General features: G+C 42.0%; 1 protein-coding gene across 2 annotated transcripts in view; it reads right to left on the bottom strand.

Moving 5' to 3' along the window:
* Positions 1-24345, bottom strand: part of doc2b (double C2-like domains, beta) — a 163886-nt gene that overhangs the window by 70052 nt on the left and 69489 nt on the right. For both annotated transcript variants that reach the window (XR_008385026.1, XM_053617972.1), the window contains exon 9: positions 9150-9374. Coding sequence is in view for 1 of the 2 variants with exons in the window: in XM_053617972.1 (XP_053473947.1) it covers positions 9150-9374 (225 nt within the window). In the remaining variant the exon portion in view is untranslated. The remainder of the gene's footprint in view (positions 1-9149; positions 9375-24345) is intronic.

Genomic DNA, 24345 nt, shown 5'->3' with positions numbered 1-24345 from the left:
TATCGATTTGAGGCTACAGTACTAAATCGAATCGAAATCATATCGTATCATAGCAGATTCAGCAACATGTTCAAAAACAGAATTTTTGCCTTGAGAATAGAAATGTATCATATCATAGTAGATTCAGTGGTATTGTCAAATATCGAATCAAAATGGAGTCATACTGTAGATGATTCAGTGGTATTGTCAAATATCGACTCAAAATCGAGTCATACTGTAGATGATTCAGTGGTATTGTCAAATATCGAATCAAAATCGAGTCATACTGTAGATGATTCAGTGGTATTGTCAAATATCGAATCAAAATGGAGTCATACTGTAGATGATTCAGTGGTATTGTCAAATATCGAATCAAAATCGAGTCATACTGTAGATGATTCAGTGGTATTGTCAAATATCGAATCAAAATCGAGAAATACTGTAGATGATTCAGTGGTATTGTCAAATATCGAATCAAAATCGAGTCATACTGTAGAAGATTCAGTGGTATTGTCAAATATCGAATCAAAATCGAGTCATACTGTAGATGATTCAGTGGTATTGTCAAATATCGAATCAAAATGGAGTCATACTGTAGAAGATTCAGTGGTATTGTCAAATATCGAATCAAAATCGAGTCATACTGTAGATGATTCAGTGGTATTGTCAAATATCGAATCAAAATGGAGTCATACTGTAGAAGATTCAGTGGTATTGTCAAATATAGACTCACTGCTTTCTGAATCGAAATGATATCGATTTGAAGCAGATTCAGTAGTGTTGTTAAATATCGAATCATTGCCTAAAGAATAAAAATTGTATCTTATCGTAGTAGATTCTGTGGTATCGTTGACTTAAGAATAATAATTCGCACCGTAGCAGATTCAGCGGTATCGTCAAATATTGAATCATTGCCTTGTGAACTGAAATTTTATTGTATTGTAGCTGATTCAGTGTAAAATATTGAATCATTGCCTTATGAATGTAAATAGTGATGAATAGTAGCAGATTCGTAGGAATTGTGAAATTTCACAGTGTTGCCTTAAGAACTGAAATCGCATCACATCGAATCGTGTGGAAGCCCGAGTTACTACAGAAGAATGAATGAATGAATGAATGAATGACTTTTCCATGCATCCCGTGGCATCCCATTCCTGATGCACATCTCTAGTCTCAACCTTGTTTTTAAACAAAACAACGAGTTGTCATATATGTATTCATATCTGTTTAGAGCACATTATCCGTTTGTTCTGAATAAAGTATTTGGTTACATCCCTAATCTCTTTTTGTGTCTGTGGGGGTTGCAGTGGGCAAAACAACATTGATTACATTAGCAAAAAAAAGGAAGGCAAACTGTTAGAATGACACTTTTAATAATAGCTTGGAAACAGGAGTGTTAATTCTGCCCCTGCCCTTCAATAAACTTTTAATTAGCTGCTTCGTCCAAAACAAAAAATAATCACGTGTTAAACGAAAGTGTCTCATTATAAGCCCATCACGTCTTTAACACTAATTAGCCCTAATGATATAAATGTCTTCTTCAGATGGAGACAGAGACCCAGTGCTGTGCTTGTGTGTTTTTTTTTTTTTAATGAAAGGCTGGTAGGCTGAGGCTGACAGTATGGGCTGTTCTCCATTTCTCTGCAACGGAGAGATAAACCTACCACAGTCCCTTCCTTCTCTCCATCCTCACTACCACATTTCAACTTTTATGCTGATCTCAGACCACTATCCCTCACACGCACATCTCTAATCATGTCCATTATAACAGAATGGGAACCGCTGGGGTTGGCTTTCATATATATATATATACTTCTCACTAAAAAGTATTGGAATGGCAAGGCCAATTCTTTTGATAGATGACAGAGAACATGACACCTTTTGTTTGAACCCGCCCATTTTTCAAGTGTCCAAGAATGTTGAAACATGTGACTAATAGATATTTCTTGTTGCCCAGGTGTGCCTTATTAGGTTGATTGTTTAAACAATTATTAGCTCTGAATGTCTACTCTTGGTTTGAGCCCTGGGTTTCACCTGTGAAGACTGCATTAGTTGTTAAAAAGGATAAACCAACATGAAGACCAGAGAGCTGCCTATAAGAGAAAAGCAAGCCATTTTGAAGCTGAGAAAAGAGTGAAAAGTGATCAGAGCCATTGCACAAGCATTGGGCATAGCCAATACAACAATTTGGAATGTCCGGAAAAAGGAAGAAACCACTGTTGTACTAATAGCCAGACATCGAACCGGTTGGTCAATGAAAACAGCAGCAGTTGATGAAGAAAAACATTGTGGGAACTGTGAAGAAAAACCCAAAAGAAACATTCAGTGATGTCACCAACAACCAAAATACAGACATGAGCCACAAAAGTTCTGGAACCAAGATTAACCTCTACCAAAGTGATGAAAAGGCCAAAGTGTGGATAAAGAATAGATCTGCTCATTACCCAAAACACACGAGTTCATCAGTCAAGCATGGTGGAGGTGATGTAATGGCTTGGGATTGCATGGCTGCTTCTGGAAATGGGCTCACTAATCTTTATTGATGATGCAACTCATGATGGTAGCAGCAGAATGAATTCAGAAGCCTACAGAGAAATGCATCCAATCTAATTGAAACTTCATCATGCAACAACACAGTGACGCCAAACACACTGCCAAAACAACAGGGACTTCATCTGGTGAAAAAGTGGAAGGTTTTAGACTGGCCAAGTCAATCAACAGCCCTTAACCCAATTGAGCATGCATTTCACCGGCTAAAAATGAGACTGAAGGGTGAAACCCCCCGAAACACACAACAAAAGAGAGTGTGAGCTTTATTAAAAGCTGTTATCTTCTAATAGCTGCTTATTATCAAAGAGTGTGGGAATTAAAATTCTAAGTAGCAGTGATTTCCAGCCTGTTCTGGATTAATGGGTACAGCGTGAAGCCCTGAGTGCATCAAACATCTGGATTTGGGAGTCGCTTAACTTCAAAGCTTTTCATATATTTTGAAACTTACTGTGCTTGTGAGACAAGAAATGTATTGTTATTGCTCATACTACTACTACTACTTCTTTTTTTTTTTTTTTTAATTATTATTACTACTACAACTACTCTCACTTTTAGAAAATTAATTCAACTCGAACTGATTAACTCCAAATTTTTCGGCTCAAATATACTCAATTAAATCTGATTTGTACAGCGATTTTTATAATGGACATTGTCTCAAAGCAGCTTTATAGAAATATATAAACACAGCACACAGATTTTAAGCGTGTGGATTTATCCCTATTGAGCGAGCCGGTGGCGACGGTGGTGAGGAAAAACTCCCTGAGATGATATGAGGAAGAAACCTTGAGAGGAACCAGACTCAGAAGGGAACCCGTCCTCATCTGGGTAACAACGGATCGTGTGAAAGTAAAGGGAAGTTCGTTATGGTTTTAACATGAAGTCTGTTTGTTGAACTAGTCCACTGTTCACTAAAGGAGACCCGAGTGCAAAACTGCATGTGGTAATTGCAGTCCCAAGGCCATCGCAGCAGCCGTAGTCCCAGCAAGCACAGTGAGAACGTCCATGTGGAATTGAGGTCCAAAACCATTTCCCTGGTACCGTCCTCAGCAATCTCCAGGCTGTAGCCTCCAGTTGATGAGAGCTCCATCCAGAGGTAGGGAATCCGAACGGATCAGGCAGGTCCGGAGTGCAGAAAGGGTCAGGATCACTGGCATCTCCATAAAATCATGTTTGGCTCGACAGAAGTTGAGAGGGAGAGGGAGCTTCAACCATAATCGTGCCCACCTGACCTTCAGAATCAGTGCTTTAAAAAGTGCTCGATCAACTAAAACAGGCGTGTTAGATTTCGGTTGGAGATGAAACCTGCAGGAAGGGAGATCTCAAGGAAGAGGGCTGGCGACCACTGATCTAAACATAGCGATCAAAACAAAACACTTTTTATAGGGTTCTATTCTTTTTCTTATTCTTGAATAAACTTCTCCACTGGGCAATTATGAATAAAACAACTAACAGTCTGACATTAAATGAAATCTGCCTGGCCCAGGTTACCGATTTGCCCACCCCTGGTCCTTAGTGTAGAAGACAAAGTGTTTCACTTTGTGTCTATGCTGCAGATAATACTGAAGATAATGTATCTGCAAAGGCTCAGCCACTGACATTATCCCCTCCGAAAACATATTTATGCAAGCAAACATCGATCTCTATGAGATTAATATGATGGAAATACGTTATGGTGATAGAGAGCTTTAATCCATCCATAATGATTACAGCTAGTGGGCAGCCATGGCTCCCATGATCCTACGATCAGGAAATGTTGCGTGCTGTGAAAGCGCGTTGTAGAGTACTGAAAGACCCGGGGAGCTTAGCGAGATCACATGCAGCCCTCGCCATGGCACAGGATAAGCTCTTAATTAGTGAACTTGTGATCAGATACAATTTGATTGGAGCGTGCAGGGGGTTGATGTTGCACTTTTCCAGTTCAATTACAGTCCAAGTTGACAAAAAACAGATTAGAAAAGGCTACACTTAGGGGGTTCCACGTCTTATTTCACCAATATGGCAGTGCCAGTGGTGAAGATCGCACCATGGGGGGTAGTTTTTAAGAGGGGAACCTGTTCCTGTTAAGGCAATTAATCACGTCCTGGTGATATTTCTCCTCGGCTAAAATGTACCAGTTATTAAACATCATATTCCGCCTCACTCTATCAGCCCACGCTGAGCTGACACAGATGAATTGTAAATTTGCAATGATTTGCAATATGGACCGGTTCCTGTTTTTGATTTTTTTTTTTTCCCCCCATGCAAATATTTTGGCTAAAAACCTGGTTAGCAAATATCACCGTGCTAAAATGCTACTTAACATTAAGCAACTGATTGATAATGACCATTACAAATAATACTTCAGGACTGGAATATGAGCTTGCAGTCAAAGTGTCACTGAAATAGACGATCCTCTCAACACGAGGATTTCTGGAACACCATTTTGCGCCAGGTCAGCTAAACCTTTAAAGCTGCCACATTCGTCCTCCCTGAAAAATAATTGCGACTTGATTCCACTTATATAACATTTTCAGCCAGGCCCATATCTACTAAAATCTCCTTTAAGCCTATGTCTGGTGTGAGACTCTAAAGTGAGTCTTCCAACAGCAAGACTGTATCATAATATGTTTCGAATATAAATCCCCCCCATTGTACAGCGCAGGGACGTGATATTACACCCTGTGACAAAATACAGTGGGAAAATAGAAAGAAGCATCTTGGCGATCCATCTTCACTCTGACTGAATCACATTTAGTTTGCATGTGCGACAGGGGAGGAAGTTATCATTCCCCTCTCATGCGAGCAATCCCTACAGCTTTATGTTTTCTCTCTGGACTACCCTAGTTGTACTACTCTTTGGTGAAGAGCACTGCATCCTTCAGCCTAAATACTTGTATATGATTCAGGTCAGCATTGTGTCTACGGCAATAACAAACATATTGTACCAGACCAGACACATTCAAACGTTTTCCCCAATGAGGCCAACATCCCACTTTTCTTAAGCAGTGGTTTTGATGCTGCATCACAGTGCCGTGGACGAAAAGTGCTATCCGTTCTCTTTTGCATACATGAGCTCAGACACCCACGATGGTTCCACCCTGACAGCACGGCCAATTGTGGTCCCTTGGCTCCTTGACCCACGATGGTTATGCCATCACTTCCACCCTAAGAGCACGGCCAATTTTGATCCCTTGGCTCCTTGACCCACGATGGTTATGCCATCACTTCCACCCTAAGAGCACGGCCAATTTTGATCCCTTGGCTCCCGGCCATGGTTTGGTGCGGCATCTGGTGATGATAGAGCGCTGACTGGTGCAGGAGAGCAAAGCAAACAAACAGTGTTTTTAATCTCTGTCAAACTATCAAAACCTATTTGTAAAGTGCTGGATTTAATGGATTGTTGGATTTTTCGGTGAACTCAAAAGATTCTCCAATTACCTTGACAGAAAGCGCCGTTAGCACGAATCAAGACGTACACTATACGGCCAAAAGTTTGTAGACACCTGACCATCACACCCATATATGTGGTTCTTCCCCAATCTGTTGCCACCAAGTTGGAATCACACAATTGTATAGAATGCCTTTGGGTGTTGTAGCAGTACAATTTCCCCTTCACTGGAACTAACAGGCCTAAACCTGTTCCAGCATGAGAACTCGAGTGGCCTACACAGAACCCTGACCTCAACCCCACTGAAAACCTTTGGGATGAACTGCTCGACATCAATGCCCGACCTCACTAACGCTCTTGTGGCTGAATGAGCACAAAATCCCCATAGCCAAGCTCCAAAATCTGTCGGAAACGCTTCCCAGAAGAGAGGAGGTTATTATAACGGCAAAGGTGGGACTTTGATCTGGAATGGGACGTTCAACAAGCACATATGAATGTCATGGTCAATTGTCCACGAATTGGGAGAAGGGTGTAGAAGTGTCAGAAAGTGTCAGTTAAAATATAGGAGAGTTCAAAACATATGTCGACTGGCTCACCTGCCTTTTTTATTATGAAACAAGGACAGATCTATTGGCGCATTTTGGAATCCATTCTAGCATTTATTCAAAATGCATAAAGATCGGCGGGTTAATGATAATGATAACGAGTCTTTATAGGGCACGTATACATTACAGCACAGTGAAATTACTTTCTTCGCATATGCCAGCATGCTAGGAAGTTGGGGTCAGTGCGCAGGGTCAACCATGATACGGTGCCCCTGGAGCAGAGAGGGTTAAGAGTGGGCCTTGCTCAAGGGCCCAACAGTGGCAGCTTTGCAGCACCGGGGCTTGAACGACCAACCATCCGATCAGTAACCCGGAGCCTTAAACGCTAAGCAACCACTGCCCTAAGATTAGATATAATCTTTTAAATTTTGAAAAAATACATAAGACAGCCCAAATGCTCATTTATTGCGCCGTCTTGTATTAACATTGTTGTTTAACAATACAGAGCATTCCCTGGTGACAAATTAGAGCTTCATCTAGAGACTATTCCATCTGGTTAATTAATCGCGCTAATTTGCAGTGCATCTGCCAGACCATGACTCGTATTTTTTCCCTCCGTCTTACATCAAACATAGCATCCCGATCTGTACTGCAATCAGAGTACGAAACAGCAGTGATCTCCTGCAGCCTGTAAAACGGTTTGTCGACATAAGAGCTGCTGGGCGCCAAATGTTTGGAAGGAAGTCGCTCCAAAATCCATCTGTTGCATTACCCACATCTCTCAGCGGTGGTTCGGTTTCGGAGCTCCTCGGGGCCTGTTCAGCGCCCCCGCAAATGTGCGTAACGGGCTTATTTGTATTTCGCATTTCGCAGCGCACTCTGGATTTGGCCGTCTGCTCGGCTGCTAATAGGTGAACCGTGAGTCGGAGTGAATCAGTAGGTGTGTGCTGGTGAGCAGGGAGTGTGTGTTCGTGTTAATGTGCGAGCGTGTGATTAATAAAGGCAGCGATTAAAGCGAACGTTGCTGAGCTCTAGTCTGGTAAACAGCAGTCGCGTTGGTGAGCTCCGTCACGGACATGCAGAGAGGATGGTGACCTCACATACAAACATACACACAAACACACACGCACTTTCCCCCTGAGCATGCTCAACCGTACACACAGTATGAAAGACAGCATGTAGTTCGAGCATGGCAGCTTCTGGGGCTAATCTGATTTGGGATTTGATTTAATGGGGACGCACAAGCTGCACTGGCCACGTAAGAGCAATTCATATTTATTACTGTAATCAACAGGACACACATTTTTGCCTGCAGCTGTAAACTAGAGTCATTTCTCATACACGTCTTCAGTCGGGTTACAGTCGCATTTTTATGAACTGAGCATTATATAATAATAAAAATGAAATATGCTTCGATACCAACATCCAATACCACGTGAATAGCACAATGTGTCGTATGCACCGAACACGAGGCAGCGATCTGGACGTATTTCACGGTTAATGATGCCAATCGAAGTTAGACGGTGATAAAAACGTTAACATTTAACAGAAAGCGTGAATGCGACTTGTATAAACAAGTACAGTCGTTGAAATTGGGTGTAAGGCGTCGTGAATTGGGTGCACGCAAAGCTATTGGAGAAACGTGAGAGCAGTTCTGTTCAGCGAGCACTGAGTATCGATTCATCGGAATAATAAAAATTAAAGCCAAACCACAGCTCATCTTGGTGCGGTTGGATAATAATGCCTTCCATTTATGTTGATTACAAAGTGCACTACAAAGCATCGCCAGTACTGTACATGCGACAGAAATAGGCCTTAGTGCTGAGAGGTTGGACCAGCAATGTTGTGTAACAGAGCATCTGATAACCAGAAACACCTTTCATCGAGATCCTGTTCAACTCGGACCAAGTGAATGAGTAACTGCGGAAAGAAACACCACCACGACATTGAGGTTTTGGCACTCTACGTGGTCCAGAGCCACAGACCCAAGCAGACGCACAATAGTGTGAACTAACACTTCTATGTGCTGCGGCGTGTACGGCGGCGCCGTGTTGATGTAAACAGCGTCTGTATCTAAAGCTCACACGCCCACCGCTTCATCGGGCCAGTGCAGGCACTTTCTACTACACAAGCAGAAGCTCAAGTGGAGCTTGCGAGAGTGTGACTCATCAGGGCTAATTAAAAACAAGAATGGACGCTGTGTGTTCGGAAAGGTATGGCTGGAGAATTATGGGGTCGGGGGTCTGAGTGAGACGGGAAGGCAGATGGACGCTGCTTGCAACAGTTGTCTTTGTGGATGGAGTAGATGCAAAAGCAGCGTAAGAGACAGGAATAATGGAGAGAGAGAGAGAGAGAGAGAGAGAGAAAGAGAAAGAGAGACTGACTGGCAGGAACATGAAAACCATCAGAGCAAAAAAAATCAATATCACATAATACTGTGTGCTAAGAGAGTAATGGGATTGAGAGAGAGAACAAGGAAAAAGCACCAAAATGTATATTATATATATATATATACACACACACACACACACACACACACACACAGAGAGAGAGAAAGCTAAAGAAAGGATCAACAGATGGAGACGATGGAAGACGAGTGAGGATCTCTACAATCTAAAATTATACCAGTCTCCTACTAGTAGAAATGAGAGAACAGGACAGAAAGACTACACAAATATAATATGAACAGTCAGTCAATTAGTACTCACTGGAGTCGTCCGAGTCGTAGCCCTCCATGTCGGGCTCTTCCTCCTTCCTGCTGGGCGGAGGCAGGGCGGAGGCGGAAGCAGAGGCGGCGCTGAAGGCCCTGTCCAGGTCGTCATCGTCGTCGTTCTTGTCTTGGCCCGTTTCAGTGGCTGAGGAGGCGGCGGCCGGGGAGGACGAGGACGAGGAGGAAGAGCGCAGCGAGCCGGTGCGCCTCAGGACCGGGGCTGCTGTGGGAGGGAAACCCCGCGGGTAGCGGGGGAAATAGTCAGAGATCTGCTTGATGGGCTGGATGGGACCCGGGCACACATCAATAGCCATGTGCTCCTGGATGCTGATGGTGGGCTTTTCGCCTCGGCGCTGTGTCATGCATGCGGCCGTGCGGGCGACGCCCCCCAGGAGGCGGGGCGGGTGTGGAGCTCGGCAAACGACTCAACGAGAAGTCAGGAAATTTTTTTCTAAAAGAAAGTCTACCTAGTTCTACAGGTCTCCACCTGTGAAGGAAATAAAACGCCCTGATGAGATGCTGTGTGTGCGCTCGAGTGAGTGTGAGCGCGTGCGTGTGTGTGTGTGTGTGTGTGTGATGAGAGTAAGCAGTTGCAACTACATGGAGAGTGCCAGCGGAGTAGTACTGCAAGCTGTAAGCATGCCGTCTGCCTTAAAGCTCTGCTCAAAGCGCTACAAAATGCACTGAGGCTGCCTAAGCGCCAGCCACTGGAAAAAGTGGAGAGGGACAGAGGAGGAGACGGAGGTAGAGAGAGAGAGAGCATGCACGAGAGAGAGAGAGGGAATAAGTGAGAGAGGGAGGGGACGGGATTAGAGAGAGAGGAGGACGGATTGGCTGATGTCAGTGCTTAGCAACAAGGCAGTAAACAGGAACCACCGGTGCGGCTACTTAATTATGCTATTAGTCCCTTCCATCTGTCAGAGAGGGGGAGAGAGAGAGAAAGAGAGAGAGAGAGAGAGAGAGAGAGGGAGAGGGAGGGAGGAGGAAGGAGCCAGAGCGTTCTCTCCATTCCTCTAGACTAACTGTAGCATCATGCCTTCACAGACCCAACAAGTCGACTGCAAAATCAAGCGCAACAAGTGGTACATTCCTATACGCAGAGTGACACGCAGCAAAAATAATATAATAATGAATAAATGCCATTCATCAGAATTAAAGGAATAACCCACCATTTTAAAAACTCATCTCTTTATACAGAGTCTCTCACATATGGATAAATAACCATGAAGAATAATTTCTCAGTCCCAAAAAAACGAAAAAACAAAAAACAAACAAAAAAAGTACGTTTATGCAAAGAACGCTCTGACGAACTTTCTGCCTCATGGCGCTTTTCCTCGTCACTTGTAAAGGCGCTATGTAAACAGAACTGAAATGAAATGTTAACATTATCGATCATGGTAATCGCAAATATGCTACATGTGCCATGGAATTATGGGACTCACTTAAAATTCCCATTGGCTACATTTCGAAAATGGGCATTTGCACTACCAGTCAAACGTTTTAGACGCAGCCCTCGTTTTGACCATTTTCAGTCATTTTACAATAAGGATGAAGATATTAACACTGAATTAGAATTATGCACTGATCAAGAAATGCATTAAACAAGTGATCACTATTTCATATTTTAACAGTCTCCTGATAAAGCTTTGCACAGTCTAGGCCTTCTCTCTCTCTCTCTCTATATATATATATAAATATATATATATATATATATATATATATATATATATATTTTTCCAGATAACCTTTAAGAATGACAAAGGAAGAACGTATCGAAATCATTCTCGTGGCTGGATCGGGAAGCTGTCGGAAGGTCGCGATGGACTTTAACAGGAGACATTGCGAGCACATCACACGTGACACTGTTGCCAAACTTATTAACAAATTCAAACAGACTGGGAGTGTTACGGACCGACCGAGAAGCGGACGTCCACGACCGTCCGCTGACGAAGGCTGAACCGACGTGGTGCTGGCAAACGTAGTCCACTGTGTACGGAGACTTTTGGGACCCCCTGTATATTGTGAATCAGAAATAGATTAACACCCGGGCATTAGCTGTTAAATATTCACTCGAACGTGTCCACTAGAGATGCTTTTCAGCTCAACACGGTTGTGAAGAGTGGTTATTTGACTTACGGGTCTATATATCGGTATGGCATTTCCGCCCCCACAGGATTGCCGCTCGCTGGATGTTTTTCGCACCGTTCTGTGTAAACTCTAGCGACTGCTGCGTGTGAAAGTTCCAGGAGATCGGCAATTTCTGAAATACTCATACCAGCCCCATCTGGCACCAACAAGCCGAACAATAGAGATTAGCAGAGTAGCAGACAGGCGGTAGAGCGGGTTGTCCACTAATCGTAGGGTTCGCGGTTCGATTCCCGGCCCACATGTCTCCGCATACCGAAGTGTCCTTGGGTAAGACACTGAACCCCAAGTTGCTCCCGATGGCAAGCTAGCACCTTGCATGGCAGCTCTGCTACCACTGGTACGTGTGTGAATGGGTGAATAAGGACCAGTGTAAAGCGCTTTGTAGAACCATTAAGGTTAAAAAAGCGTTATATAAGTGCAGACCATTTTTTACAAAACAAGATGTTCCCTCTTCAGCAATAATACGTTTATCAGGAAGCCCGACACTATCAGAAATCGTGCCATGCTGTCCCAGGCGATGCTGCCCAGCCGAAGCACGATTCTCACCAGGAACGCTGGTCGGGACCGACACCGCCGAAAAGCGGCCGCGTTTATGAAGTGAGCAGTCGGATGTCGCGCTGACGACTATAAATGGATGTTTATACAGGAACAAGTGCCACTCAGCCCGAGTCAACGTGACACAGTCATTAGGTAAGAGGAAGGTGTAAATAAATATATTAATCAAAAAAAGCGCTTCGGAATTACGGAGAAGGTAATTCAGGCCAATTAATTTCCTTGAGTCATTAAGGAGTCACCGCCGGTGCACCTGCCGTAACTCTGTGGCAGGGAAAGAAAGAAAGAAAAAAAAGAAACGCTTGGTGAGACAGCAAACCTCATTAATTCTCATCCTATCTTTGTAATGCCTTCTGGAGCACTCTGTCCTTCACATTTGTTTCAAAGATGGAAAATATATATATATATATATATACACATACACACACACACTTTTTTTCCTGCTCAAAAATAAATCCACAGAAGAACACATTTACTGTGCTGATTGAGGAAAAATATGAAGAAATGATGTAGCCAGAGCAATGGACTTCGAGACAGGAATAAATGCCAGCACAAATGAACAGCAGAGCTCAATGCTTAATGAAATGAGGATGTGAATAATGATGGAAGAATGGCATAGAAGAAACATAAATATTAATAACATCGAGATGACGGAGACGTATCAAAAGCCAGGCTGACGGAGTGATTGTGTCTCGTACAGCCGTGCACCATCGTACGCCTCAGGGAATCGACAAATAGTGCCATCAAAAGTGAAAAAGAAAAGCAGCCAGTGAGTTGATCATAAAGCGCTTGTTCGCTACACGCGACGACACAGAATGAACGCGCTACCCCCAGTGAGGCGAGGCGTGACGTGATTGGCCAAGCTCGAGCTCCATCAGAATGCTCGTATCATCACACTTTTCATTAAAATGTGTTGTTTTTTTCCCCCTCCCTTTAAAGGTTGGTCAGCAATTTTTAAGTCTCGAGTTAAGTTTTAAGTCTCGCCGGGTTCCGTAAACGGGAAAGAAAACAAATAACGCAGACCGCCGACTCTCGGCCAATCAGAACATGAAGCCATGGTTTGAGAGCGTGGCGTTGGAGGGGAAATTAAACCGAACTGTATTTGTATAGATTTTGTATAGGTTTCAAATCAGCCAGACTCTAGTACAATCTAAAGTCTGACAGAATTCCTTACCGGGTCACTGCTGTAGTCTGTAAACTTTGTCGTTTCGTTCATGCGCATTCGCCTTGTACGGCGGACGATTCGCAAACGTGTTTAACTCTTGATCTGCTGAAGGTTTCTCTGAGGAGATGTTTATTTAGCACTTGTGGAAGGACTCGTCAGTGTAGGCGCTCTGGAGCGGTCAGAGCTGAAGCTGTTCCTTTTAACGACGAGGGAAAGTCTTCAGGGGTGGAGGAGCGCTTCGCAATTTCGTGGTAACCTCACAAGGAGTGTTTTATTCGTCTTATTAACTTCCAGAGAGAACAAAAGCGAGGCTGGTGAGGGAACGACTGTTTATAGCTATTATAAATGCAAGCGATCAACTGTCTCATGGACGTTCCATAATATTAAATGCAATTGCAAGTGTTGGCAAATTAGTGTGATATTAGAGGAATAAAGCATGCTGAATGTGCTGTTATTGGAAAAGAATCAACGTCGGGGTGGTAACAGTAACTCCGCTTCGTGTCGGGCGCATCGCATCATAGAGCGTGGTTGATTATTTTCCTTGAACAGCACACCCTGAAGTGGTTTATTCCTTACTTATACAGTAGCATCCGAAAACTGAAGATGGCAGTGTATTCCCTTGCCTTTCATTTGGCTCTCTTTTGCATGCTTCATCCTCCCACTGTTTTTCTTCATTTCACTGAGCGTGCACACACACACACACACGCACACAGTAAGTCTCCTCCAGTTCAGCACATGCTTTTTCATCACAACTCTTTCACAACATCGTCAGTAATTGAATCCGGGCTGAAATAACAGCAAGATGAAATAGATGGCTGGATGTTGGGTGGTGGAACTTTGCAAATGTCACTCCGAGACTGCAGACGTTCAGAGAGAGAGGTGGATCAGAGGCACTGTGTGCAGCAAAGTTCACGAGTGGTGACATTTCTGTGCAAAGCATGGCCAACAAACTGTTTCTTTAGCTATTCTATAAAGAACAATGGCAGATTGGAGCTGAGGGTCAGGTGACTCTGCATGCAAGAATGAGCACGATGAGCAGAATAATGCTTTTATAATGGACATTTTAAAAGGGTAGCATTATGCACAAAATGCCTGTAAAATGCCTTATGTGGCGATTTAAATACCAGTAACAGGTTTTTGCTTTTGACAGATGCTCTCAATGTATGAAAAAAAAAAAAAGAGCCAAAGCAGAATCAGGAAAGTATTGTATTATATATTGAATTTTAAATGGATTACATCGAGTTTAAACTGATTTGGCCATTAACTTATAAACAAAAATCCATAATAGCGACGTGAAGACACTTTTAGAAACGTCTGCAAATTTGTTATATAAATGTATATAAGCCGAGTATTCAGACCCTCTCTAAGGCACTCCAAATTGAGCTCAGGTGCATCCTCTTTGCTCGAAATATTTTGGGATGTCTCTAGAACTTGTCTGGAGTCCACCTGGGGCGAATGCAATTGATTGGGCATGATTTAGAAAGGCACACACTTGGGTATAAGGTCCCACAATTCGCAGTGCAAGTCAGACCTAAATCCATGAAGTCCAACATACTCTCCACATACTGGTCCAAGCGTTATGTTTGGCATAAATCAGGTACTGCTCGTTAGTTGGTAATACCATGGCAACGATGAAGCATGGTGGTGGAAGCATTATGCTATGGGGTTTACTAAATCAGCAGTAGGTACAGGGAGACTGGCCAGAATTGTGGGAAGGATGAATGCAGGCAAGAACAGAGAAGTAATGGTAAATGGTCTGCAGTTATATAGAGCTTTTTTAACCTTAGCGGTTCCAAAGTGCTTTACACTGTGTCTCATTCACACACACACACCAATGGTAGCAGAGCTGCCATGCAAGGCACTAACTTGCCAGCGGGAGCAACTTGGGGTTCAGTGTCTTACCCAAGGACACTTCGGCATGTTGAGTCACGTGGGCCGGGAATTGAAACCGCCAACCCTACTATTAGTGGGCGACCCGCTCTACCACCTGAACCACAGCCGCCCAAGTACTTGAAGAAAATCTGCCCCAGAGTGCACACATCTTCAGACTGACAACAACCAAGGCCATGCTGGAGTGGCTCTCTGATTATTCTTGAGTGGCACAGCCAAATCTCCGATGTGAACATCTGTGGAGAGAACCAGAAATGGCAGTTTACAGGTGCTCCTCATCCTATCTGACAGAGCTTGAGAGGATCTTCCAGGAAGAATGGGAGAAACTGGCCAAATCCAGGAGTGCAAAGCTTGCAGAGACTTACCCAAGATGACTCAATTGCTTCTTCTACACAGTAATGAATGAAGGGTCTGAATACTCCTCTAAATGAGAGATTTCAGTTTTTGCTTATGGGTTATTGTACCTAGATTGATGGGCAAAAAGTCAATTTAATCCATTTTAAATTAAATCTATAACACAAAGTAATTTTTTTTAAAAAAAAAAAAAAGAAAAAAAAAAAGAATGGGGTCTCAATACTTTCTAAACCCACTGTATATTGACTCCATTTGATGCTGGAGGAAATATTCTGATGTGCTACTCTGTGGTATGAGGATGTGCTCTACACAGCACAAAACTATCAAGCATCCCAACTGATATATATTGATCCGGCTTCAACATTGTCCTCCTGCTGAGAACAACAGGTCCACCCACAATATAAAACAAGATAGAACACCGGATAATAGCCGAAACTGCAGGGGGAGGGCAGAGAGTAGTCTGTACAGCAGGGCTATTCAATTTTATTGGTAGGTGGGCCACATTGGAGTAACACATTTGGCTGGAGGGGTGGACATATACAGGTTCCTATACTGTATAATTGCAGAACAACAACAAAAAATGTCAGTAGCCTACTCAAGCTTCTACCAATTAGCAGCCATTACAGAGGCTACAGTCATTAAAACTGTATTAATTCATTCACTTATTTCACAAGCAACTGGTCTTTTTCAAATAGCTGCACAGAAATAAAATATCAAGCTGAACTTCTGTTATTCTGAAAAGGTTCAATGGCAGCTAGCCTAATTGTCTAGTGGAGATTTCAATGGACCTCAGTATTAACCAATAACGCCTGTTGCACATACTGCGATGCAACAGAATAGAAAACAGCAGCTCGTAATCATTCATTCATTAATCTTCATTAGCTGTTACGCTCCATGTATTTCTCCACACACATTGGTGAGCCCTATATGACAGCTGAATGTCCCTGGGGTAACGCATCCATAAATTAGTAACAGTGACCTAATGGGTCCGAGGTCTCATAGGTGTGAGAACGTTTAAGGCTACAGTGCGTTTACGTTTTTGCTGAAAATAGAAAGAAGCAGCCATTCAGGTACGTCAAACATCATCACTTCAGGCACGAAAGAAGCCCAGGTACGTGGTGACAGACAAGAGCTGGCAACCAATCAGGAGCATGAGAGAGTAAGCAAAGCAAACTGGAGTGAGAGTGTACACTGTAAAAAGCAGGAGGGAGGGGGGGGACCTTCATGATTGATGGAGTTTCAGCTTTTTTTTTCTCTCGTTGAGCAGGCAAAGCATTTATCTGCGAGTCTTTATCATGACTCGGTTGAGAAGTTAGAAGCTAGAGGACTCACTATTCGTGAACTGGTAGCAACTAATAGGAGGTGTTCCCTATATTTCTGTATTTCAAACTCAATTATAGTAGAGAGAGTGAACCGTCTGATGTGTCTTTTAAGACTCTGGTTACAAATTGCATTCTATCATATGAAATATAGACAGTGGCGATCAATATTAATATACTAATAATATACTATAATATACTACTGTTCTACTAGCATGTTTTACAAAATAAAACTTTTTTTTGTATTTTGTGGAAAACACAGTGATCAAAAACAAATAAGAGTAACCATTGTAGCATGAAAGAAGATTACAACTAAAAATTTTGAGTCGTACAGCTGTCAAATATGAGTAGGAAGTGTAGATGCCCTTGTTTTGAATGACTTCAACACATCTGCAGCCGTAGGACATCACTAGTCTCTCACACTGCTCTGGTGTGATCTTGGTCCACTCTTCTTCCGGTCTCTTTCACAATTCGGTAAGTGTAGGGGGTTTCTCCAGAACTTTGTCACCAAGGATTTTCCAATCAGGTTTAGATCAGGACTCTAGGCTGGCCGTTTCACTATTTCAATGTTCTTAGCTTCAAGGAACTGCTTTACTCGTGTTGCAGTGTGACAGGGGGCACCGTCTTGCATGAAAATTGAGGGTCGATTGGGAGATGCTTGCAGGGAAGGAACCGCATGTTGCCGGAAGAGGTTCTGATCAAATTTTGCATTCACCTTGCTATGTAGCTGTATAAGATGCCCAACGCCTGCTGTAGAAAACGTCCCCCAAACCACGACACTTCTTCCTCCACCTTTCACTGACTTCTATACGCACTTTGGGTTCAGTCTTTCCCCGGTTTGACGCGGAACATAATGTTCTCTAATGTTCAATGACCAGTTCTCCTCTGTCCACACAACATGCTCCTCAGCAAAGATTAGCCTAGCCTTTTGATTCCTTCTGCTCATGAGAGGCTTGGTCACTGCAGAGAATTCTCTTAAACGGCGAGACGAGTGCCAGATTAACACCAATAACTGGGAGGTATCTGAAAGTGTTCTCCAAATTTGATCAAAGTTCTTTTTCAAACGTCTCTTACGTTTTTTTTATACTGTGCTTCAGAATATATTTCTCTTGTGAAATATGCTTAAAAGACTGCCCTTCTACTCCTGTTAGAATAACTTCAAATAGGACTAATCAGTGTCCTTGACATTTAGGAAATTGTAGGTTGTTCTCTAATTTTGATCTCCACTGTATATATAGATGTCATTAGTATTTAGATACACTACCTATTAGTATTAGTATTAAGACACACTACAATACCTAGTGTGCATTGTGCGGTTTGGGACATAGATTTGAATTCTATCCATACATGTGCGAGGCCTGTGCAGCAAAACCTACGTTATGAAATATTCTTACAGAGGCAGCTTTCAAAAAAGCTTTTTTTTTTTTTATTATTTACCAGAGAGGGAGAAATTCTAAAAATGGCAGATTTTACATCAGGTTGAATTCCAGAGTTCACAGGGAGGTCAGTTACCCAGAGGTCTCCGAGTGGTTCGCTGATCAGGAAAGGGCAGGCTATGTATTGCGCTCTGGGTAAATTGCCTTCCCTGGTTTGAAAAGAGAGACATATTTTATTTAATAATAATATTCAACATATTTTCCGCCACAAATCAAAATATCTATACGGCGGAGAAAGAAAATGAGGAAAAAACGCAACTGGGGGAAAACAAAGCTGTTAAATACTTAAAAGAGTATACGACAAATATATGATTATGCTTTATTATATATCGCTCCGATTATTCGTAATTAATCATTAGCGTATGCTTTAAGTCAACACCATCTGTTCGATTTACAACTGTTTCCCAAACAGCAGCACGGTACGTACACCCACAAAACAGAAGGCTGTGTGAGCAGCTCAGCAGACACATGTGGAACTGCTGCTTCAAAGAAATCACAGATGCCACCATTTGAAAAGAGAACGCGAATGGCAAGAGAGAAAATTGCCACAGCAAGCTACAACAACTATGTTGGGTTTAAACATGTACATGTGAGACAAGAAAAGATCAGGGGGAAAGAAAAAAAAAAATAATATCGCTTCACCTTGACATAAATTTCCTATTGATTTTAACAAAAATTAAGTGTTTAAAGATTAAAAAAACAACAACAACAACAACTTTATCCCATATGACAAACAATAAAAGCGGAAAAATGTTACAAAAAATATTCAATAAAATGAATAAGGTAAAGGCAAAGTTTAATCAAGTGCATATCCATTCCGCTACTTGTTGCTACGCAGGTCACATGACAACGGCAGCATGAGAGGCTCTCTATAATTACAGGCTTTCTATGATTGGTCTTTTTGGCGTAATGACTATACTGTGACGCTCAGAAAAGCACGCTGGGACGTCTGCTACTAGTAAATCACATTATAACCAAGACAAAATGGACGTCACTAATATATTAGTCTGATGTCTTTTGTACACTTTTCTGGCCACGAGCTTCAGGATCCTGAAAGTTGCACTCAGACTGACTCTTTGTACATTTGTGCACCAGGTTTAAACTTAACGTTCTTTCTTTTTTTTTTGGACCACCGTGCCAATAATGGGCTTTTTGGAGCAGAGTTTAGTTTTGAAAGAGAGCAGACAAAATCTGGTGTGCTGCAAAAGGTCTGTGGATGGACATCTTGCGTGTGACTCAAATTGCCTCTTTCTGTGAAAGTAGGTAGTTCTTCACCACATGTCTTGGTTATATATGCTAGATTCTCTAGCAAATGATAGCATTAATTAGTCCATGCTCAGAGTTAAAGGTTCTTAGCTGTTCCAAATAGTTCTACTAAAGAACCAGGTCTTAAAGGAAATCATTGTGTCTACAGATCCTCATAGAACCTATGTAGATTCCCCTTGAAAAATGCCAGATTTTCAAAGAAGGATGTATGTTTTTTTGTTAATCAGGTTGTTTTACCAAATTATAACACCTCAACGGAGAAAAAAAATCCCAAACTGCTAAAGAAAAACAACAACAACAACAACAACAAGAGGTTAATTAAGCCTAAATCAAACCCGCAAGGTCTGCAGGAGTGACGGCAAAACAAAAGATAGATTACAGCGAGAGCGGAATCAAAGCGCAAAGAAATCCTACTTGGAATAAGCGAAAATGCTTTCGTGTGTGTAATGACGAGCAGACCAATTTCCCTACATTATGAATCATTATCTATAATCAGCGTTATTCTAGAGCTCTCACTGACTATGCTGCATGTGCCAGAAACATGAAAAACCCTATATTTTCCAACACATTAAATGCAGGTGACATACTGGACACAGGGGTGGACAGGCGTGTCCCAGTGCACTTGAGTCCTACATGTGCCTGAGGCAGGCAAGTCAAGGTAAGAATGATGTCCACCCATTTGCCCTTGATAGGCCGGTGATGCATGGACTATGTGTCAAGCCGCTCACATACAGCAATAACCACTTGTACAAACATTCGGTGGCTAAACGACCCTTTTGTAACTCCTGAGGCTTATTGTACGATTTTAGGTTTTGGGGTTAATTAAATGTCTTTCAGTGGTCCTATTCTGAAAATTCATTACCATTATGGCTCAAAGACAATTCCAGCTAATGATAGCTAATATATATAATAACATTAACTGTTTTTTTTTTTCTTTTCTTCTGTGGAGCTCCTAGGCATGCTTAAAGCCAAGAGTGTACACCGTGAGCCAATTACACCCCTGGCCTTTCAGAGCTGGACAACAACAGTAGAAAGATTCAATGACAAAAAAGACAAAACCAACCATTAGAATTGCAACACTGTTCAACCTTGTTGAAGGGTAATGCCAGATTGTTGGACGGTAATGCCAGGTAATTGCATCTTTCTATAGAAATACTGATAAGATTCTCTGTGTTGTTGATGCGGTGTCACAATAATTTAGGTTTGTGTTGTCTCGGGCATTTAGTACCTTTTCTAAATGTAGGCTGCAAGAATGTAAGATTGGAGTCTTGAAGAATGTGCACCCAACATGTAACGAATAATATACGACAGGCCTTCTTGTTATAGGAATATCTTCCATGCAGTGGTGTTGTAAGCATGCTTGGCATTTATCACTTCTGTGAGCCTTTGAGAATATGTATATACTATATCAACTTGGCACACCTGGACTTTATCCCAGACTGGGACTTAAGTCCAGGACTAGATTTTATCCCACTGTCCCTTGCACCAAAAAAAAAAAAAAAACCCTTCAAGCTCCATCAGATTGCCATCATCTTTAGGCCATTCCACGGGTTTTCAATGAAATTTAGATCTGGTTTCTCACTGGCTATTCCAAGACTTTGATCTTCCCTTTCTGAAGACATTCCTTGCTTGACTTTGATGTATGCTTTGTCGTGTTCATTTCGAAAGGCGTAATTCCTCCTTATCTTCAGCTTTCTGACATTGGTCAACAGGTCTTGTGACAAAATATATCGATATTGGGAGCTAGTCATTATCCCATTTGCTGAAAAGAAGCAGCCTCGAAGCATGATGCCGCCACCACCATGCTTCACAGAACATATGGTGTGTAGACATTTTATATCCACTGTTTGTTAGAAAAACAAGCCTGTTCAAGAAAGCCTGCTAAAACTATCAGGATATGTCGCTCCTCAAGGTTCAAAGGTGAATGAATGATTCCAAGAATATTATTTAGGTAGCGCAAATGCAAAACTAACAACAGAATGGCATGTGACTTTGAGCACGAAAGTTTGGAGGAAAAAGGCTACAAAGTTACACAGCCTTTGGCGTGAATCCCCAATTATTCACTTTGGACTCTTTGAAGGATTTCAGAAATCCTTGTTAGAATTAACAGCCAGACTCACAATAACCGTTACCATTCTCATGAAAGAGTGCAGTATCGCATGAAAATAATGTGCGCTAAATCAAACAGTTTATTAGTTCTAAAAAATATATTGTACCTGTAATTCTTTGATATTGTGAGATGGTGGTAAAGAAAATCATAATTACAAGAGAACATGTGCCACAAAACATAGCGATTTTGCACCCTGTGACTAAATACCCATGACTAATCCATTTTCTGTGGTTCATTAGCGCCCCATTCTGTGTCCATCTCACATTAGAAGTTCACTGGTGCTGCCTGACGCAATTTCTGGTAATGTTGGAGATGTGTCTGCAGTAAGAACATAGGGGCTAAACACTATCTATTACACTATATATCTATATATTACACTACTATTGAGATTACACGTGCTTCCATAACAAAAACCCAAGGAAAAGAATAGGTCAAGCAAAATGCATTGTGGTTCATCACTGATCATCCTTCAGCTCACTAAACAGATGTGGAGAAACAAAAACAAAAAACAAACTAAAAAAAAAAACAGCCTTGGACAATGTGGGGAAAAAAAGCTTTTAAAAAAATCAGCCATGGACAATGTGTCCGATTAGAATTGCAGTCTGAAAGTGAACCTGCGGAGAAGGTAATGCTGGCTCTAGAAGCACTTTAGTTGATGGCACTGGAGAGTGTGGGGACATTACTACAGCCTGCTGCGCAATACAGGGCCCATAATAACCCAGCTTGGGAGGGGAGGTTTTTATGTGCACCTGCAGTACAAACGCTCATTTTTTACTTAGTCCACCCGCAAATATATATTTGTAGAGTGAATTTCCAGGCAGCATGGACACCCTATTTACAGAAACACACGTTGATCGATGTTCTGGTGTTATTCCATGTGCTATCTTTATAGTCACGTTTGTGAAGTGTCACAATTATTGCTTTCTTGGATACTAAAAGTTAAATAATACGCTAAGGCTCAGTGATTAAGGCTCGGGGTTACTGATCAGAAGATCTGGGGGTCAAGCCCTAGCACTGCCAAGCTGCCACTGTTGGGCCCTTGAGCAAGGCCCCATTTGCTCCAGGGGCACTGTATCATGGCTGACAAGCTGGGATATACGGGAAGAAAATAAAAGAACTTCACTGTGCTGTAATGTACAGTGGGGGAAATAAGTACTGAACTCATCAAAAGAATTTTCAGGAATTATATTTCCAATGAGGCTATTCACATGAAATTTTCACCAGACTTTGGTATTAACTCAAGAAATCTGCAAATATAAAGAAATCCAAACATTAAAGTCCATAAATGAAGTTATGTGTAATAAAGCAGAATGACACAGGAAAAAGTATTGAACACGCTAACTGAAATGTATTTAATACTCAGCGGAGAAGCCTTTGTTTGTAATGACGGCTTCAAGACACTTCCTGTATGAAGAAATTAATCGGTCGCAGTATTCAGGTGTGATTTTGGCCCGTTCGTCTAAACATATTGTCTTTAAATCTTGTCCAATTGGATTTGAGTCGGGCGATTGACTGGGCCATTCTAACACCCTGATTGTTTTACCCTCTGAAACCAATTGAGAGTTTCCTTTGCTGTAGGCTTTGGATGGTTGTCCTGCTGGAAGCTCCACCCACGTCTCATCTTCATCATCCCGGTGGATGGCAGCAGATTCTTCTCAAGAATCTCTGGGTAAAGTGCTCCATTCATCGTTCCTTCAATTATATGAAGTACCATGTGATGAAAAACAGCCCCACACCATGATGCTTCCAAATCCATACTTCACTGTTGCTAGTGTGTTTTTAGGGTGATGTGCAGTGCCATTTCTTCTCCAAATATGGTGTGTAGTATGACAGCCAAAAAGTTCAATTTCGCTCTCGTCTGACCGGACTACACTCTCCCAGTATTTCATAGGCTTGTCCAAATGAGTCGTAGCAAACTTTAAACGAGCTTCAACATGCCTTTTCTTTAGTAATGGAGTCTTGTGAGGTGAGCGTGTTTCTGGAGCTCTTTCCGAGTGCTCCTTGGGCTAATCTCTTCTGACTCCCTGGTCAGAAATCTTGCGACAAGCTCCTGTGCATGGTCGGTTGATGACGGAATGATGTTGCTTCCACTTGCGGATAATGGCGCCAATGGTCCTTACTGGGAGATTCGGAAGTTTTGAAATACGCCTGTATCCGATTCCATCAACGTGTTTAACAATAAGGTTGTGAAGGTCTTGGGAGAGCTCTTTGCTTTTACCCATCATGAGATATTTCTTGTGTGCCTTTTTATAGACCATCAGTTTACTAAACCAGCTGATACTAATTTGTATAGATAGGGGGTATAATTACTTTCTAACTACTTATAGATTTCAGCTGTTTTTTTCCCTGTATCATTCCACTTCATTACACATAACTTTATTTATGGACTTTAACGTAGTGAATTCTTTATATCTGCGGATTTCTTGAAGCTTACTTCTTCTTCTAACGCAATCATTCAGATGTAATTTGAATGAAGTTACACAGCGTAAAAATACAATTAGGATGCAAATAAATATTGACAATAAGTATAGTAATGAAAAAGAAAACAAGAACATTACAAATGAGGATATAAGTGGTGATAAAAAGTTTAACAGAGATCCAAATGGATATTAAAATCAGCTTCAGAATTATTGGCACCTCCTGTTGCCAACATAACACTAAATCTCCTGTAATGCTTGATATGTATGCTTGAGAAGAATGCAGAGAGCACTCCTCAATACAGAATCTCTCTAGATCCTCCAGGGTCCAAGATCCTGTCTTACAGTCACTCCTCTTCAGTGGACCCCACAGGTTTTCACTGGGGTGGTCATGTCAAAAGCTTGATTTTTATGGACATTGATGCATGGTCAATGTCTTTGGTCTTGCTGGAAGCTCCAACCATGACCCAGCTGTAACTTCTTGGCAGAGGCAGCCAGATTTTCAGATTTAAAAAAAAAATTCTCCTGGTACTTCAT

The sequence above is a fragment of the Ictalurus furcatus genome, chromosome 28, assembly GCF_023375685.1.
Source record: "Ictalurus furcatus strain D&B chromosome 28, Billie_1.0, whole genome shotgun sequence".
In the NCBI taxonomy this organism is placed as follows: Eukaryota; Metazoa; Chordata; class Actinopteri; order Siluriformes; family Ictaluridae; genus Ictalurus; species Ictalurus furcatus.
This window is presented reverse-complemented; position numbering and strand designations above follow the sequence as displayed.